Source organism: Acinonyx jubatus, chromosome C1 (assembly GCF_027475565.1).
Source record: "Acinonyx jubatus isolate Ajub_Pintada_27869175 chromosome C1, VMU_Ajub_asm_v1.0, whole genome shotgun sequence".
Classification (NCBI taxonomy): Eukaryota; Metazoa; Chordata; class Mammalia; order Carnivora; family Felidae; genus Acinonyx; species Acinonyx jubatus.
Genome location: NC_069381.1, coordinates 12,247,470 through 12,263,640, shown reverse-complemented (window position 1 = coordinate 12,263,640; position 16,171 = coordinate 12,247,470). Strand labels below are relative to the sequence as shown.

Below are 16,171 nucleotides of genomic sequence, written 5' to 3'. Positions count from 1 at the left end.
GGCGCAGGCTGGGTCCTGAGTGGAGACTGCTCGGTCAGCCAGGCTTGTTAGATTAAGGACTGAGAAGGAGAAACCTCCCTCTTTGGAAGCCGGAAGCTTGCAGCGTAGCTATCAGGGGTGGTTTTGTTTAGGGGGCTCTCGGAGGCAGCGGGTTGGCCAGGAAGACCCCCAAGGCCCTTCTGGTTGGGCTGAAAGCGGCAAAATACAGCCCATGTATGCACTCACCCGCACCCACGCACCTCCCTGCCCGTCTGCTCACACACACGCTGGCCAGGAGGGGGGCTGGAGGGAGGGGATGGTCGGACGAGGGAGGGGTCGCTGAGGGCTGGGCTCTGGGTTCTGGAGCCAGACAGCCTGGGAGCTGTGCCCTCCTCGCTGCCCTGGGGTAGCCCAGCCTTGTGCGGGGGTTCTGAGCACCGTGAGGACGAGCGCTCCCGGCCTGGAGGATGGAGACCCCTCTGGGCATGGAAGGGACTCGGAGAGATCTAGAGTGGACCCTGCTTCCTCTCCAGGGGCTCCCTGTTCACCACTGAATCTCCAGCACCCGCAGAAGCGTCCTGGGCATAGTAGGTGCTCAATAAATTCTTGCGATGTGCACGACTGCATGACCCCTGCGGCCCTCGAGAAGATAACTGAGTGGGCTTCTGACCAAACCGAGCCTAGTTTACCTGGACTCCCATGGCTCCCTACACGCTTGCTCAGTGTAGACGGTCCCCCTCGGCTTCTCAGTGAGGCTGCCTCATCACTCAGGTATCCGGGTCCCGTGGTCACTTTAGGTCACTGTGACGGGTGCCATGATACCACGTGACCCCTTCAGGACGCAGGCGCTCATTCCCCCGGCTGCTCTAGGTGTCGGCTGCCAGCTGCTCACAGCAGCGCCCACCCCCGAAATCGTCCACGCCAGGTCCCAAGGCCGTGTCCCCTCTTTGGGGGGAGCTTCCTCCAATGAGAGGGGGGACAAAGGGCAGGCTGCTTGTCTTAATTCAGGCCAACCCCGAGGGCCTCTCCCAGCCCCAGAGCATCTCGTGTTTTACCCCCAATCTTTGTGGCCACCACATCCCTGTGCATTGGCTCCTGCTGCCCCCGCCCCCTCCCTCCCCTGTCCCCTGTGGTCCCTGAGGGCACCCCCTCCCGCTCTCCATCCGCCACTTGCGGGCACATCTCCCTCTCCGAATCCGTTTCCGGAAACCAGACGTAAAACGGGCCCCGGACAACTTCAACGCAGAAGTTCAAAAGCCGAACCCCACACAAAAGGAAGCCCTCCGCCGTGGTTTTACAAGATGAAATCTGCCCCCACAAAGAAGAAATGATAATCACGTGCCGTGATGGAGGCCCTGGCTGACACCGCGGTGGTGATCGTTCCGCTGTATATATCAAATCAACACGTTGCACACCTTAGCCTTACACAAAGTTACGTGTCCGTTAGCTCTCAATTTTTCCAAAGCTAAGTCTTGTCCCTTTCCCGTCAGGGTTTAACGCAGGCGCAGAGCTGCAAGCTGTGGGAAAGGGATGCCCCGCTTCTCTCCGCCTCTTCCACCTGCCGCGTCCCGAAACAGCGGTTCCTAACCTGCGGGAGGTTAACACGGCCCCCAAAAGATGTCGGGTCCTAATCCCCGGAGTCTGTGACCACGAGACTTTGGGATGGGGAGATTATTCCTGGCTCTTCTGGGAGGACCCCAAATGCAATGACAAGTGTGTTTGCAAGAGAGAGGCAGGGGGAGATTCAACGCACGCAGAAAAGAAGGCAGGCTGACCACGGGCAGGGACCGGAAGCATGCCAGAGGCCACCAGGAGCCAGACAAGGAACTGACTCCTCCCAGAGCCCCCGGAGGGGACACGGCCCTGCCCAGCCCTTGATTTCAGCCCGGTGAAACCGATTTTCAACCCCGGGCCTCCAGAACCGTGAGGATAAATTTCTGTGGTCTTAAGACGCCCAGTTTGTGGTAATCGGTTACAGCAGCCGCAGGAAAGTAGCTGGGGGAGGGAGGGGAGACGGCCCGAAAGTTCTGGCTTCCCGGGTACTGTCCTAGGACGGCTCCGTGCTCTGTGGGGCCGGCAGGACTCCCAGCCGGTGCCTTCTCTCACGTGGGCTTCCCTGGTCCTTCGCAGAGGTTCTCACCCCCCAAGGGTGGCCGGGGGACGCTCCCCTGCACCTGTCTTGGTGCCAAGGTCTGCTTCAGCCACCTGCTTGTCCCTCGGTCCTTCTGCAGCCCCAGCAATGCAGCCAAACATTTCCCTTCCGTCTGCTGAGGTGGGTGGCATCTCCAGGCTGCTCTAAGGTTTGGGGACAACCTCATACGGGACTCCCCCTTGTGCACGGTCCTCTTTCTGGTCCACAGAAAACACGTGCATTTTTGCCCCAGCCATTCTGGAGGGGAAGCAGCTGACTCTTGGCAGAGGAGCACATTTTGACCTGGGTTTTTTTGGGGTCCCTTTCCGCATAGTCTGAGGGAAGAGGCTTTGGACGCCCTCCTCTTCCACCGTCACACGTCCGCCGCGAGCACATGAAAACTCTGGCGTTTTCTTAGTATCTCGGACGCTAAGGAGCCAAGATCTGGCCTTAATTTTTATTTATTTTATTATTATTTTTAAGCTCATTCATTTATTTTTTGAGAGACAGAGAGTTGGGGAAGGGCAGAGCGAAAGGGAGAGAGAGAGAATCCCAAACAGGCCCTGTGCTGTCAGCTCAGAGCCCGATGCGAGGCTCGAACTCCTGAACTGTGAGACGACGGCCCCGCAGGGCACAGTGGAAGGAAGCAAGCCGCTGCCTTGGAAGGCGGCCACGCCCAGGGGGCCAAAATGTCCCTAAGAGCTCTCACGATGCCACATTGCAGGGGATCAGGGTGTCTGGCCGGGAGCTTCGGAAGGAAAGGATGGGGGGGATGGGCTCAGGGCACAGGATGGGGTGGGGGGGATGGGCTCAGGGCACAGGATGGGTGGGGGGGGATGGGCTCAGGGCACAGGATGGGGTGGGGGGGATGGGCTCAGGGCACAGGATGGGGTGGGGGGGATGGGCTCAGGGCACAGGATGGGGTGGGGGGGATGGGCTCAGGGCACAGGATGGGGTGGGGGGATGGGCTCAGGGCACAGGATGGGGTGGGGGGATGGGCTCAGGGCACAGGATGGGGTGGGGGGGATGGGCTCAGGGCACAGGATGGGGTGGGGGGGATGGGCTCAGGGCACAGGATGGGGTGGGGGGATGGGCTCAGGGCACAGGAGGGGTGGGGGGGATGGGCTCAGGGCACAGGAGGGGGTGGGGGGGATGGGCTCAGGGCACAGGATGGGGTGGGGGGGATGGGCTCAGGGCACAGGATGGGGGGGATGGGCTCAGGGCACCATGTTCCACCACTTGAAGGAGAAGGGCCGCCGGCGCACGTTGGTGCCGCAGTGCACCTCCCCGTGCCGCAGGTGGTACGCGTAGAAGTCGTCGATGAAGGTGCAGCGGAGGCCCAGCGGCTCCAGCAGGGACCGCACCTTCTCCTCCAGGCAGCAGCGGCCGTCGATGATGGGCCCGAAGGGCTTGGGGATGCCCAGGTGCTTCCCCAGCACCAGCATGTTCACCTGCAAAGACGCGGGGTCCCCGGGTCAGGGGCGCCGGGGTGCAGCCCGCATCACCCTCCGAGGGGCCCCCTTTTCTTCTGACCTTCAGCAACAGCAGCCCCACTTCGCAGAGGGGGAAACTGAGGCCCAGGCAGGTCAAGCGGGCTGCCTGCTCCAGGCCTCATACCCAAGTCTGGCAGACTCCAGGACCCATGCTCTCGCCCATCTGCCACCTTCTGGAAAACCCTCTGCGACTCAAGGGCCAGCTCAAATGCCACCCGCTTTGGGAAGCCGCCCGCGAGTCCCTGAACTGCGGCACTCGGTGCTCCCCCTCTGTGCTCCCACAGCGGCCGGCATGGCGCCTGGCATAACGAAGGCACTTGGGAAATACCTGTTGAACGGACGCATAAATGACCACCTTTTTGGTAGCGCTCTCTGTATACTGCAGTTTATGGAAATGACTATTTCCTCCACTATCTTGGGAGGTGAGAAAGGACAAAGGTGTTGACTCCAGGCCAACAGAGGTTCGACTCCCAGCCCTGTTACTCAATAGCTGTGTGACCTTAGGCAAGTCACTTTCCCTCTCTGAGACGCAGCGGCAAAAGGAGCCCAAACACACTGCCGCTGCCGTGACAATCAGACGTCAGGCTCACGGGGCACCGTGCTGGCACGGAGCAGGTGCAGAGTCGGTCTCCAGGGCTCAGGAGTCGTGGAAAGGCACCTCACTCCCTGGCGCCACTCAGACACAGCCCGTGCTGGGGGTCTCGCCCTCTGAGTTTCTCTGCCTGTTCCACACCCACGCCCTCCCCGCTCCCACCGTGGGCTCCCGGGGGGGCGGGGGGAATCACGACTCTTGCTCGGGGCCTCGAACAGCGAAGGCACCCACGGTCGCCGGTCTCACTTCATTTGCGATGCCTCACCCCCCCGGCTGGTGGCACCCACCCTCTTTCCTGCCTGGGGAACCTGGCTGGAGTGACAGGCAGAGGGCTTTTATTCAAGGTGCCTCTTCCTGCCTTGTTGGTTTAGCCACGGAACCTCTTCTTCTAAATAAAATCTTCTGTAGTACCTCAATGCCTAAGACGGAAAAAAATCCCAACCGCTGCCTTGGAACCCCAGGGACCTGGGGAAACCAGTCTGACGTCCACTGTGCCGGGACTGGCCCAGCACCAGCAGGACAGGGTAGCTGAGGGCCCCAGCTGGGGTTTCTGCCCGGCCCTCGGGTATCCTTTGGAGAGACAGAGGAAGGGCATGGGGATAGTAGAAATACCGTGGATAGCTTTAAGACGGTCTTGGGGTGGGCGAGGAGGGGGTCACAGTTAAAAGTTCTTGACTGGGGTGGGATCCCCCCCGCCCGAGTTCACCCGTCAGAGGAGTGAATCCGCCCAGCCCAGGCAGTGCTAGCCTCACGGCCTGCCCGGACCACCCAGTCTGAAATGGTGCCCCCGACTTTTCCCCTTCCCAATGGGACTTGAAACGGAGAGCAGCTTGTAAGTTGCCTGCTCAAGGGCACACCTACACCGGCCCCCCGCCCCCCTGCCCCCGCCGGGAAATCCATAGCGGGCAGTGCCTCAGGGGTCAGGGTGTGGGCTCTGCAGCCAGACCCCTGGTTCGAATTCCAGCTCTAAATCCCATGTCGCCAGCTGTGTGTCCTTGTGCCGGAGGCCCGACCTCTCTGTGCCTCATCTGTGAAGCGGGAGCCCCACACCGTCATGGCTGTGAGACGCCCAGAGCCGCCCTGGGAGCGGCACACGGCCACGCCAGCCCCGAGCAGACAGCCAAGCCCCCTGGACCCACACCCGGGGGTCCTGACTGGAGGCCACTGGCAAAGGCGAGCCCACCCAAAGCCCCCCTCCTCACCATGTTTGGGAAATAGGCTTCGGCCTTGAGTCTCCCTTGGAGGTCATCCTGGAGCTTGAAGAGCTGGGGGATGTCCACAATGTCCCGCTCGGTCAGGCCCAGCTCCCGCTTTAACACCTCCCGGTTCCAGTCAATGCATTTCTAGGGGGGCGGGGGGGGCCGACTCAGGCAGGGATGGGGCGGGCAACAAGGGGGTGGAGGGGTGGTGAGGGGGCGGTGGGCACGGTGGGGTGGGGAGTGAAGGAGGGGTGGAGACCGCCGCGGAGGAGGACAGTCTGGGGCTGAGGGCTGGCCAAGGGAAGGACTAGGGACGAGGTCGGGGAGGCAGTGACGGGGCCCTCCTTTTTTCCCTCCGTTCCTGCTCTGCTCTGCTCAGTCCCTCTGCCTCCTGCTTCTGCTTGTGCGTCCCTGTCTTTCCGGTCACTCTAGCACTTGGCCTCTCTCCTGCCTCTGTCCCTGTTTCTGAGAGCTCCCCGCCCCCCCCATCTTTCTCTGGTTCCAGCTTTCCCGATTTGGTTCCCCTCTTTTCCATGCATCACTCGTGTGTGTTCCTGCAGTGGTGACTGAAGTCTCTCTCTGTCTCTCTCTCTCTCTCTCTCTGTCCCACACACATTTACCCGAATCCCAGAGCCACCTGCCACCAAGCCTACAGGCAGCTGGTGGAAGGCTCCGCCCTTGTGCCTCTGATGGTAGGGAAGGTGGTGGGGGCGGGTGGTTAGGTCTGCCCGGACTGCGGCGTCTCCGGCACCCAGGCTGGTACCTGCACGTACGAATTATCTTCTCTCAATTTCTCATTGGACAGAACGTCCTTTATTTTCTGTTTTTTTTCTGGCATGGAGAAAAAGAAAAAACAAAAGCAGGTGAACTCGGAGGTCAATTTCCATCCTCCTGGTGGGCACGGTGGGGACTCAGTTTTCCCATCTATAAAATGGGGGCAGCTAGAATTCCTAACAGGTAGGTTTGTTGTGCGCAGCCGGGAGGCACGCGCCTTAACGAATGTATTTTCTCAGCGCGAGTTCTCCTTAAAGGTGTGGCTCTCACCCCCTTAAATTATCTCCAAAAAATTCCCATCCAGCGAACGGCAAACAGAGGTCTAACCGTTGCCTGATGCAACACGACATACTACGGACACGACGTAAGAACTCTCAGCCGTGACTTACTGACCTCTGACACCAGCCCCTATCTGTGGACTTTCATGCGGGTCCTCAAACACATTTCACTTTCTCCTGCCTCTGAGCCTTCGCATTGACGGTTCCCTCTGTCTGAGCTACCTCTCTTCCCCTCATCCCACCATCCCACTGGGTGAACTCCTGCTCATTCGTCATGCTCCTGCCTGCTCCTTGCCTCCTCCAGGAAGCCTCCCTCGGACTCCTCCCAGATACCCTCCAGCCCCCGTGCTGCGGCCGTTTTCCTGACTCCCTTCCCCAGGGCTGCGGGCCGTTGCAGCAGCAGCAGGGAGCTCGTCTGCCCTGTTCACACAGCACCCCTGGCCCGGAGCACAATGTCTGGCGTACAGCGGGTGCTCAGAGGACAGGTGTTCTAGGTGCCCCCACGTGGCAACAGGAGGCCACGCGGAGGCACAGAAAGGACCCCGGGTGGAAACGCAAGGCACAGCCAACTTACTCTTGACCCCTTCAAATAGCAGAACCTCGCCGTGGCCCTCCTTCAGCTGCTCCTGGAACAGCCAGTAGCAGGATCTGGGGCTGGCGAGGAGCAGCCGGAAGCCCTGGAGGCATGAAACGCTGGGGTCAGAGGTCAGCTTTGCCCCTGGGGCTCCCAGAAGGGCGGGCTTGGACCCAGGCTGGGCCCCTCCTGGGGTTGAGGGAAAGCTAGTCCGGCACGTGAGGCCAGGCCCCCCCCCCACCCCGCCCCACCCCAGGCAGAGCGCGGAGCAAAGCCTGGGAGCCCAGGGCGGAGGTGTGTGCCTTCCTCCAGGCAGCCCCCCACGTTGCACCTTGTGCACCGGGACGAAGCTCAGGAACTCGTCCACGTGGCCCACAAAGAGCCAGTCGGAGTAGAGCTTCACGGGCGCCTGCACCTGCTGGGCGCTGAGGAAGTCTTGCAAGGCCTGGTGCATCTCCTGGCTCTCGTTGCTGCCGACACAGGATGAAGGGGGCGTTATGGGGGGCGGAGGGCAACAGGGAGATCTCCGAGGGCCTGGAGGCTGGGCAAAGGGGTCGGGGGTCTTCTTCAGCTAGGGAAGGGATTCAGAAGCCTGGACGCCTTTAACTGTCTCCGCAAACACTGGGGGACTTTACGAATTGCCATCCCGGTTGTGTTGGGGGAAACTGAGGCACCGAGTCAGTACGGCAAATAAAGACCAGAGCTTAGCCTCGGGAAGCAAAACCCACTGGCTCAGCCCAGATGCTGGCGTTGTGGGTAAACATGGCTCACAGCTCCGTGGAGAGCCGGTCCCGTCTGAGCGAATGATCTCTGATTAGCTGTGTGGCCTTGGGGACATTCCTTCACCTCTCTGGGCCTCAGTTTCCTCCTCGCTCTGGCCTCCATGGTCCTTCCTGATCTAGCCCTTTGCTCTCTCTCAATGTGCTCTAGCCCCTCTGGCCTTCTTGAACACACCCAGTTCAGTCCTGCCTCAGGGCCTTGGCACATGCTCTTTCGGCTGCCAGGAGCCCTCTGTCCCAGATCTCCCCGCAGCCAGGTCCTTACTGTCATCAGGCCTTCGCTCAAGAGCTGCCTTCTCAGCGAGGCCTTCCCCGACGACCCCCACAGTTCCCAAGTCCCTGGAGTCTGTCGAGGCCCTGGGGTCGGAAGCAAGTAGGGAGGGCTTCCACCGTGGCCCTGGGGCCACCCCTCGCCGCCCCTCCCCTCCTCACCTGGGGTAGCAGCTGCTCCCAATGAGGATCCTGCCCAGAGGGTATTTCTTCCTCCCAACCTTGACCGGGGGGCTCACTTCCAGATTTCCAAAGGAGTCGAGGTCAGAAACCTCTCCTGTTTGGGGCCCTCGAGTCACGTAGCCAAAATCCGGACCCTGGGATGGGAGAAGCATGTACCAAGCGTTAGAGAACACGGTCCCCGCGTGAGGAGAGGCGGGAACCGAGTCACGGGAAGGATTCGGGAGCGGTCAGCGGCCTGTACAGCCCAGGCACCGCTGTCGCTTGTAGGAGATGCGGAAGGGGTTCCAAACCAGCTGGTTAAGAAAAGAGACCGGCGTTTGTCGAGTGCCTCATACGCGCCCGCTGCTTTTGCAAACCTTAACTCGGCCGTAACAACGGATCTGCAAAGCATCATTTTTGCCCTCATTCTGCAGAGAGAAACGCAGCTCAGAGCGGCGTGTGGCTTCATCAGGTGCCACGGCCCGTCGGTGGAGGGACGCAGATTCGAGCTGTCTCTACAGCAAGCCCTCTTGCCACACTGCATCCTGACCTCGGGCTGGAGCGGGCCTTGCCGAATGGCCGCGACGTCCCCGCGTGGGTCTCTGCGGGAACAATCTCCTGCCCTGTGCGAGTTCGCTGTGGCTGCTGTAACACATCTAGTGGCTTAAAACAACACGCGTTTATCCTCTGTCGGCTCTGGGGGTCAGAGGTCTGAAACCGGTCTCACCAGGCTAATATCAAGGTGTGGCAGGGCCAGTTCCTTCCAGAGGCTCTGAGGGGAGAACCTGTCTCCTTGCCCTTTTCGGCCTCCAGTAGCCGCTGTGGCTGGTGGGCTCTCCCCCCAGCTTCAAGGCACACTGCTACCTCCTCCGCTTCCATCAGCAAGGGCCTTCTCCCACTCCGTCCTCCCTCTTCCAAGGAGCACCACGATGGCACAGAGCCCGCCAGATAACTCAGGGGCACCTCCCCCATCCCAGAGTCCCTAACTTCATCACATCTGCAAAGTGCCTTTTGCCACAAGATAGCATCAGGTCCTGGGGATTCGCACGGGGCCGTGTTCGAGGGCCGCCATTCTGTCTACTGCACTAGCCCTAGCTTTTTACAAATCGACAGAGCTTCACAGGGGCCACCGACTCCCTGCAGGTAGATTCCAAATTGTGAGCTTCCATGTATTTCTCTGGGAAGAGGAGTCCTCTCAAGGAGGTCTATGACACCCCCAGTTTAAAAGCCATCATTCCTGGGGCATCTGGGTGGCTCAGTTGGTTAAGTGCCTGACTCTTAATTTCTAGCTCAGGTCACGATCTCCTGGTTCAGGAGCTCGAGCCCCATGTCAGGCTCTGCACTGACAGCACGGAGCCTGCTTGAGATTCTCTCTTTCCCTCTCTTTCTGCTCCTCCCCCGCGCACATGCACCCTCTCCCTCTCTCTCCCCCTCTCTCCCAAAAATAAACAAACATAAAAAAAGGAGCCCGCAACAACTCCCCAGTTTCCCAGAGTTTAAACAAACAGCCCCCGCGTCATCCCCATCACCTCCCTGACAGCCAGCCTCTCCTTCCTCGCTCACTTCTTCCCCGCGCCCCCACCCGCCCAAATCAATACGCCTTTTATTGCATCTTTAAAATATGTCAAGTAGGTCTGAAAAATTGTCTGGCATCTTGCAGTTTCTGTAGCTGGACAACTTAGTCCTTATTCATCAGCCTGCCGAACCGTTCCTTTTTTCAGAAACCTCGCCACCATCCCCAGATTTCCTGACGTCCTTATTTTTAACGCTTGTGGCCTGCTGAATCAAAAGCAGCTGAGTTTCGATACAAGTTCAATGTCATTTCCTTCAAGAATGAACTCATCTTTCTGGGCCTGAGATACCGAACAAGCAAACGCCTGGCCTCATCCGAACCCTGCGGGGGGTGCGTTTTTTCACCCGAGAGATTTTGGATCTCGACGAGAGCGCCATTCTCCCAAACGATGACGTCGGTGGAGGAGCGAGCGGGCACGGGCCTCATCTTGTAACGGAAGCCCAGCGTGACGCCCTTGACCATGTTCTGCACACGACTACAGATGGTGCGAACGGTAGCCAGCTCTCCAGTTTTCCACCATGCGTCAACTCAGGGCTCTTCGTTTTCCTTCCAGGGAGACTGAGCTCTACACTGATGTGGTTGAAGTCCCTCCGCAGGGTTCCTCTGGGGCCCTTCGCAAATAACAGTGCCTCTCTTCAGAGTGATGGCGACACCTTCCAGAATGTTGACGGTCTCATTGCTGAGAAAGGCCTTCGTTCTCCCACCAGATGCGGCCAAGAGCTCCCACCCTTCCTCTTGCCCACTCTGCTTCACCCCTTCTGGCCTCTTCACGCTTCCCTGAACATGCCAGGCATGCTCGTGCCTCAGGACCTTTGCACTGGCTGTTTCTTCTGCCTAGCACACTCTTCACCCAGACACCCACATAGCCGACTCTCTTACCTCTTTTGAGTTTTTGTGCGTGTGTATGCTTCTCAGAGGCCCTACCTGACCATCCTGTTTAAAATTGCAGTGTAATCTTCCCACTACTCTGGAGCCTGGGAGCCTCTTGATTCTGTATTTTTTTTTTTTTTTTTCACCTACAGCACTAGGTCCCACCTCCCAACATACAATATAATTTATTTATTGTTGTGCTTAGCTTATCGTCTGTCTTTCCGGGCTAGAATGTCACCTCCATGAGGGTGGGGGCCATGAGGGTGGGGGCCTCTGCAGCGCTCACTGATATACCCCAAGAGCCCAGAACAAGGCTGGGCACGGAGAATGGGCTCAAAGAATGTCTGATGAAGGAATGATAAATTCATACGAGTCATTGCCTTGGCCGTTGCCATGAGAGGGGCTCAGTGTCACAGGCTGCAAGTTTGGATTTCTTTCTTCTTTATTGATTTTAGAGAGAGAGCAAGGGTAAGCGGGGGAGAGGCAGAGAGAGAGGGCGCGAGAGAGAATCCCAAGCAGGCTCCCCACTGCCGGCACACAGCCTGATTGATGTGGGACTCGAACTCATGAATCACAAGATCATGACCCGAGCCGAATTCAGAGTCTGACGCTTAACAGACTGAGCCGCCCCGGTGCCCCGTGGGTCAAGGCTTGGATTTCTGAAGGCCAGTGAAGGCGTGCCCAAGGTCTGCAGAAGTACCCCCCCCCCACCCCCACCCCCAGGGAGTGGGATGGGCAGGGGGAGCTCACACGTGTGACCCCAGCTGATCCGGCTTCTAGCACAGACTTAGAAACATGTCGCCCGCTTAACTCTCCTCTAGTCTTTCTGGTTCATCAAAGACCCGGAGTGTGCAAATCTATCCTCAAAACCAGCCCATCTCCCCCTTTAACAGCCAGAGAGCCCATCTGGGCTTCCCGCTTGCACTTGTTCATACCGAGCTGGCTTTAGTAACATTATTTGCTTTAATCCTATTTACTTTCACGGTTGCCTTTCTATTTACAGTGAGTGCTGCTGGTTTCCCTCGGATGGGTGTCCAAAATTTACTGGCGTTGTCTTTTGGGAAGAACACGCACCACATGTGGAGCTGTGTGCTAACTGGCCTGTGCACAGTGATGGGCACCCCGGCCTCAGGCTCCGCCCTCCTGCGGCTGCCGGTCTAGCAGGGAAACAGACAATAAAACGGAAGTAACAGACAATAAAACGGAAGTAACGAGTCAGTGATTTGTAACAAAACACTCCGGAAGAAACCAACAAGGTGAAACCAACAAGAATGCGAGGGGCTGGGGCGGGAGTCCTGCAGGGTCAGGGATGGCCTCACCGAGGAGGGCACTGAAGCGAGACCCAGCCAGACGTGTGAAGCGGGAAGAGCATTATAGGCAGAGGGAACAGCATATGCAAACGAGGTGAGTACAAGTTGGGTGCATTGGAAGAACAGGAAGGAGGCCGGTGAGGTTGGAGCTGGCTGGGGGACAGGGAGAGTGGCTCGTGATGAGTCTGGAAAAGCAGATGGGGTTGTTGCCTGGTGACAAGTTTGACTTTTATCCCAATTCTTTTCCTGAGTAATGGGAGTCGGAATACCGCAGATGTGCTTGCCTAAGAAAACATCGCAGCCTCTCGTCCAAGGCCGGGTATGGGAAAGGATGAGGTCACCCGTGCTGAGGCGTCTGTCTGCCCAACAGGACTCTGGAGATTTCGCTTGTGGCATCAGAGAATCTGACCTTTGTCACACTCAGATTACCAAAGTGAGAGGTCCCTGAGCAGAGCAGAGCAGGGCTGAAAACAGACGGAGGGACGAAGGTCCCAGTGGCAGCTGGCTCGTCTGTCCCCAGGGTCCTGAAACAGGATTAGCCTGATGCCACACAGACAGACACCATGGACCCACAAAATCTCTGCATCAGCCCCACTCAGCCCAGGAGAGCGAGAGGGACTCAGACAAGGTGCTGAGTTGAACTCAGATTCCCTTTCAAAGCTTCCTGTGTGGGCAGAGCCGCTTCCCCTTCCCTGGAGCTCAGGGTGCTCCCCAGAAAGCCATTCATCAGAGCAAACCTTACACCCCACACTCCTTCCTCCATCCCTGGAATCAGCCTGGAATGCGGGCCTGGTGGCATGCTGGCCACAGAGCTCCCGGAGCCAGACCCACCAGCCTCTCCTCTCTCCTTGTGTGACCTTGGAAAAGCTGCTTCACCTCTCTGAGCCTCAATTTCTCCATCTATATAATGGGCCTAGTGGCAGCATCTAGATTAAAGGTTGTCGGACAAATGAAATGAGTCAGCGCACGTAAAGAATCTGGCACCTTGACCGACACAGAATACGGGCTTGATAAATGTAACTATTATTATCATTATAAGTCTCTGCTGAGTTTACACAAACCTGCCAGGCTAGTCCGGCATGATTCACCAATATGTCACCCCCACCCCCACCCCCAAACACACACACGGTCACATCTAGGAAATGACCGCCCTGATCCCCAAACCCACCCCACACCCCAGATGGAACACCCCCGAGGCCAGACCCCACCCAAAAGACAGATCCTCCAGCCGGACACCGGGGAAGTTTCCAGTCCTGGCTCCACCCCCGCCCCCCCCCCACCTTGCCACAAGAGCATCTTCAGAGGAGCAAGGATGCCCAAGCCTGACCTACGTGCTTGGCAGGGTTATTCTGAGGACAGGCTGAGCTCATGGCTGGAAAGAGCTTTGGGAAAGGAAGGGCCAGATCTCGTCTCGGCAATGACAAAAATAACACGGTCCACCTGCGTGATGGCGGCTCAAGCAGGAGCTGCATCTACGGAGCGGGTGTGCTCAGCCACGGGGGCTGGCGGGGGAGGGGAGGGGGGACGGGCAGTGAGGAGGGAGACCTGGGGCAAGGGGGTCTCAGCACTGCCGGCCCCCCAGCACGTACCAGCATGCACTTGATGGGGAACTCCTTCAAGCCTCTGTTCCTTGGAGAGTCAAAGACCACGGGCAGTGTCTTGTGCGGGGCTTGGATGTAGCCGACCTCTATCTCGTCCTGTGTGTGGAGCGAGTGGAAGGAAGGCTGAAACGCGTGCTCTCTGGGTTGTGATACCCACTGCAGGGATCAGGGGGTGGGGGTGGGCGCAGAACCATCTGTCCCCCTCCCACGCCGTGGTCAAGGGCAAATCCACCCCAGAGAAGGGGCTCTGAGGAAGCGGAGTTTATTATCCTGTGTTTGCCCCAACAAGTTCACCCCCACTCCTGGTGAGTGTTGGGACCGAGTGCTGCAGGTGCCGGGGACCCAGTGAGCGAGCCTCAGACCCTGCCCTCAGAAAGCCGGGCACCTCGCACCCAGTGTGAGGTGCTGGGCGGGGACGTAAGGGTCTGTGGGGACACCCAGGAGGGGCTCCTGATGCTCTGCTAAGCTGAGGCCTGAGGTGGGAGCACGAGATCCCGCCCCCCCAAAAGGGGGCAGGTCGGACCCAGCCTCGACCGTGGGGCAGAAGCAGAAAGGGCTTGGCAATGAACCCAAGTCCTGCCCGCGTTCTGGCGGACGGATGAGACTACTTTTAGGCTGAACCCCCCGGAATTACCACTCCTGTAGGGCAAAAATGTGCCGTCAGCAATTTCGTGCCGTTCGATCCGACTCAACACGGAACGACGCAAGAGGAAGGGAGGGTTTATGCGTGGGGTTGGGAGAGGGATGGGGAAATTGGGGGAGGGGAAGCTTTCAAGCCGGGATGGTGCGAGTGTGACCCGGACGCGGGGGATGGGGACGGGGAGGACAGTGGCGAGGGGCCACGGCAAGAGCAAAGGCACTGAGGCCAGAGCAGGGCGACCGATCGGCATGGCAGGGCAAGGAGCCTGAGAAAGCAAGGGAGGGGCAAGGAGGTTCGGTCCAGCCCACCGGCTGCCCACAGCCACTGCCCCGTGCCACGCGCTGGGTGCTGAGCTGAGTGAGACTCAGTCCCTGAGCTCAGGGAGCTCACGGCATGAGCGGGGAGCCTGGCACAGGGAGATACGGTGCGGCCGGCAGGCTGGCACCAGGTAAGGGGCGGCCAGGCTGGGAGGCCAGGCTGGCGACTGCGTCCAGAAACCTGGCTTGGAGGGAGGGCCACTGGAGGGACCCGCTGAGCTCCAGCCCCCTGAGCTTCGCGTCATTTCCAGACGCCATCTGAGTTTTCGGGCAGGCAGGTGGTTTTCATCTTGGTGAGCACGGCAGTTTAATCGCTGGCCTGGGCCCCCGTACGCGGGGACCCTCAGGGGCTCCTCACTTCCTGCCCCTCTGAGGGACGCTGGCCAGTGAGCCTGGGTCCCCCAGTGTCGCTTGACCCTCAGGAGCACCCACCCCGCGTGTCCCAGCTCCCCTGGCCCACAGATGCTGCACACCTGTATCCACCGGTCCCCCGCACTCTGCTCCCTGGTGCACACGGTCAGCTGGCACTTGGCTTCCTGGGTCAGCGCCGTCACGGACTTAAGGAAGTCCTCATTTTCAGGCATCCTAGAAGGAGCAGAAAAGAAGCCCCTCGGGGCTCTGGATTCAGCAGCCGGTGGCCTTGGCCAGGCTCTGAGGGGGCAAGCTGGGCCCCCAGAGGGTCCCCAGGGGTGGAGCAGGAGCTCGGGCCCAGATGGAGTTGGGGACGGGCACAGTGGCTGCTGGGGAGATGCCTGGGGCCTGGACGGACATGCCCGGCTCTCCGGGTCTCCCTGCTCCTAGCAAACATCTCACTGAACTCTTGCAACAATCCCTGAGAGGAGCCAACAGGTACCCCCTTCCCTTGAGGAGACGCCAGAATGAGGAGGTCAAGGCCCAAGGTCATGCCATCCGGGGGCGAGTGCCCAATCTGAACCCAGGCCTCGCTGGCTTCCAGCCCGCGTCCTGCCCACGAGGTTACTCCCTCACCCCTTCTGCCTGGAAACGACTGGAAGAGGAGAGGGGAGGGTCCCCTGAGACCCCAGGATGCTTAACAGGTGCTCTCAGATGGCAGGGTGGATGCTGGGGGGGGGGGGGGACACCCAGAGCAGCTTGTTAAAAGGCAGATGGGCCCCATCCCCAGACCCAAGACCCCGCGGTTCTGGGGTTGGTCCGGAACATGCATTTGAAACGGTTTCTGGTTCGGCCGAAGGTCCGCAGGCCGCACTCTCAGCAGCCCGGGAAGCCTGGCTCACCGACTGAGGGTTTTCATCTGCCAGGCCTAGCGAATTCTACAGTCCTTCAGGAGAGAAAGCCGCACTCGGCGTGCATTAGGGCAGGACAGCGAGGACAAAACAGTAGCCACGGTAATTCCCAACCAGCCGGGAGCCCTCAGTACGCTGCGATAAGGGTCATTTCCCCCCATTGGCACAGCAGAGATGCGGGGGGGTGGGGGAGCCTGCGGCCAGAACCCAGGGCCCCTCCTGGCGTACCTGTGCCCCGCCCGCTGGCACCCCAGAGCCCTCACCTGCACACGTACACCTCCTCAGGGGGCTGAGTGTTGGGGGTCATGATCCAGGGGGCCACACGGAAGACCACACTGTCTTGGAAAATCAGGGTCTTGGGGAGCTC

At 59.4% G+C, this 16,171-nt stretch overlaps 1 protein-coding gene across 1 annotated transcript in view; it reads right to left on the bottom strand.

Moving 5' to 3' along the window:
* Nucleotides 1-3,262: 3,262 nt before the first annotated feature.
* The window catches only part of LOC106975589 (protein-arginine deiminase type-4), a 33,766-nt gene continuing 20,857 nt past the window's right edge, over nucleotides 3,263-16,171 (bottom strand). The window contains exons 8-16 of the mRNA XM_027060279.2: nucleotides 16,068-16,171; nucleotides 15,016-15,127; nucleotides 13,574-13,681; nucleotides 8,232-8,386; nucleotides 7,352-7,490; nucleotides 7,021-7,123; nucleotides 6,158-6,225; nucleotides 5,398-5,538; nucleotides 3,263-3,561 (exon numbers count right to left, since the gene is read on the bottom strand). Of these exons, the coding sequence (XP_026916080.2) occupies nucleotides 3,328-3,561; nucleotides 5,398-5,538; nucleotides 6,158-6,225; nucleotides 7,021-7,123; nucleotides 7,352-7,490; nucleotides 8,232-8,386; nucleotides 13,574-13,681; nucleotides 15,016-15,127; nucleotides 16,068-16,171 (1,164 nt within the window). The 3' untranslated portion in view covers nucleotides 3,263-3,327. The remainder of the gene's footprint in view (nucleotides 3,562-5,397; nucleotides 5,539-6,157; nucleotides 6,226-7,020; nucleotides 7,124-7,351; nucleotides 7,491-8,231; nucleotides 8,387-13,573; nucleotides 13,682-15,015; nucleotides 15,128-16,067) is intronic.